This window comes from Anneissia japonica, unplaced genomic scaffold (assembly GCF_011630105.1).
Source record: "Anneissia japonica isolate Jap-2015-1 unplaced genomic scaffold, ASM1163010v1 scaffold2619_len1209_cov164_single, whole genome shotgun sequence".
NCBI classification, from domain to species: Eukaryota; Metazoa; Echinodermata; class Crinoidea; order Comatulida; family Comatulidae; genus Anneissia; species Anneissia japonica.
The window spans coordinates 1-1,209 of record NW_022693572.1 but is presented as its reverse complement, the minus strand read 5'-3'; the positions used below and the strand labels follow the sequence as shown (position 1 = coordinate 1,209).

The 1,209-nt window shown below is 33.3% G+C and overlaps 1 protein-coding gene across 1 annotated transcript; it reads right to left on the bottom strand.

Annotated features, from left to right (window-relative positions):
* Nucleotides 1-166: 166 nt before the first annotated feature.
* LOC117100804 (mothers against decapentaplegic homolog 4-like) lies at nucleotides 167-1,162 on the bottom strand (the record flags this gene model as incomplete). Its single annotated transcript, XM_033240620.1, has 2 exons — nucleotides 167-451; nucleotides 1,008-1,162. Coding segments are annotated over 2 exons (429 nt in total), but the record flags the coding sequence as incomplete, so codon positions are not given.
* Between the last annotated feature and the right edge of the window lie 47 nt (nucleotides 1,163-1,209).

Below are 1,209 nucleotides of genomic sequence, written 5' to 3'. Positions count from 1 at the left end.
AGTATTGAAAATGAAAAATTATTCAATCAATCGTACTCTTTCACTGTCCAATAATAAAAATGAACCACAAATTAAACAAGCTTCATTCTCGGCTGTTTAATCCTGGATAAATATTTTATAATACAATATAAATTATCCATAACAAACGATTAATTTTGATGATTAATATAAATATTGTTAATAATAATTAATGATGATTTGTTTAAAATATAATATTACTTTTAACGGTTGATTAACTTCCAAATGACCCATATTCTCGACGAGTGCTGGTGACAGACAATGGTCTTGCGGTTCAAAAGATCCCTTGACAAACACTTCGTTCTTCCCTAGTCGAGTTGCCCAAACATTGCCTTCCTGATCAACCTCCAGCTGCACTCCTCTTCCTATGTGTGCTCGCACTTTTTCCGTCTGTTGGTCTCGTAGCGGGTTTCTCAAAATACCAAAACCAAGCCTAGAATAAAAACATAAGAACAATGCAAATTAATATTATATAAATTCAACTCGCGATTGTCTTAACTTCACCAAAGTTCAAGACTGATGTATTGATATAGCAAGAGGCATAGATCATTTCGACCAATTTTCTTCTATGTATCACACAGTAGTAATTGTTATTCTTTGTATTTATGTTATACTGATATTAAATCTGAAATGAATAATTGAATTACATTCATCAGTATGTGGATGTCCATAGCAGGGACTATTTTCTTGAAAATATAATTTAGATTAGAAGAAGTATGCAAGACATATGTGCATGATGGTAGATGATTATGCTTGAAAATAGATGTGTTAATATAATCAAGAAGATATAAAAACGTCGATGTGTAGTGTGATGTACGTCTACGTGGCGTGACACAATTGGCTCTATATGGAACTGTTATTCGAATTTCACGATTAAAATGTCTTTTTATTTTTGTTTTCGAATAAGCTCCATTGATTTTGTAAGTTTTCTAATTCTACTTTATGGGGTAGGCCTAATGCATATCCTGCGTATAGTGTATCAATCTTACCTGCCGGGGTACTGGAATCGATACCCATCAATGATAAGTGACGGTGATTTGATGCTAAATTCTGTCAGCCGACAATGCTTCTCCAAAAAGTAGACCTTTGCCCAACAATCTGCATCTATATCGTTGAGTTGAGAATATACCTCGTCCGTAAGCTCCTAAATAGTATAAATATGTAAACATGTTATCGTGTATGTGTTTAAAG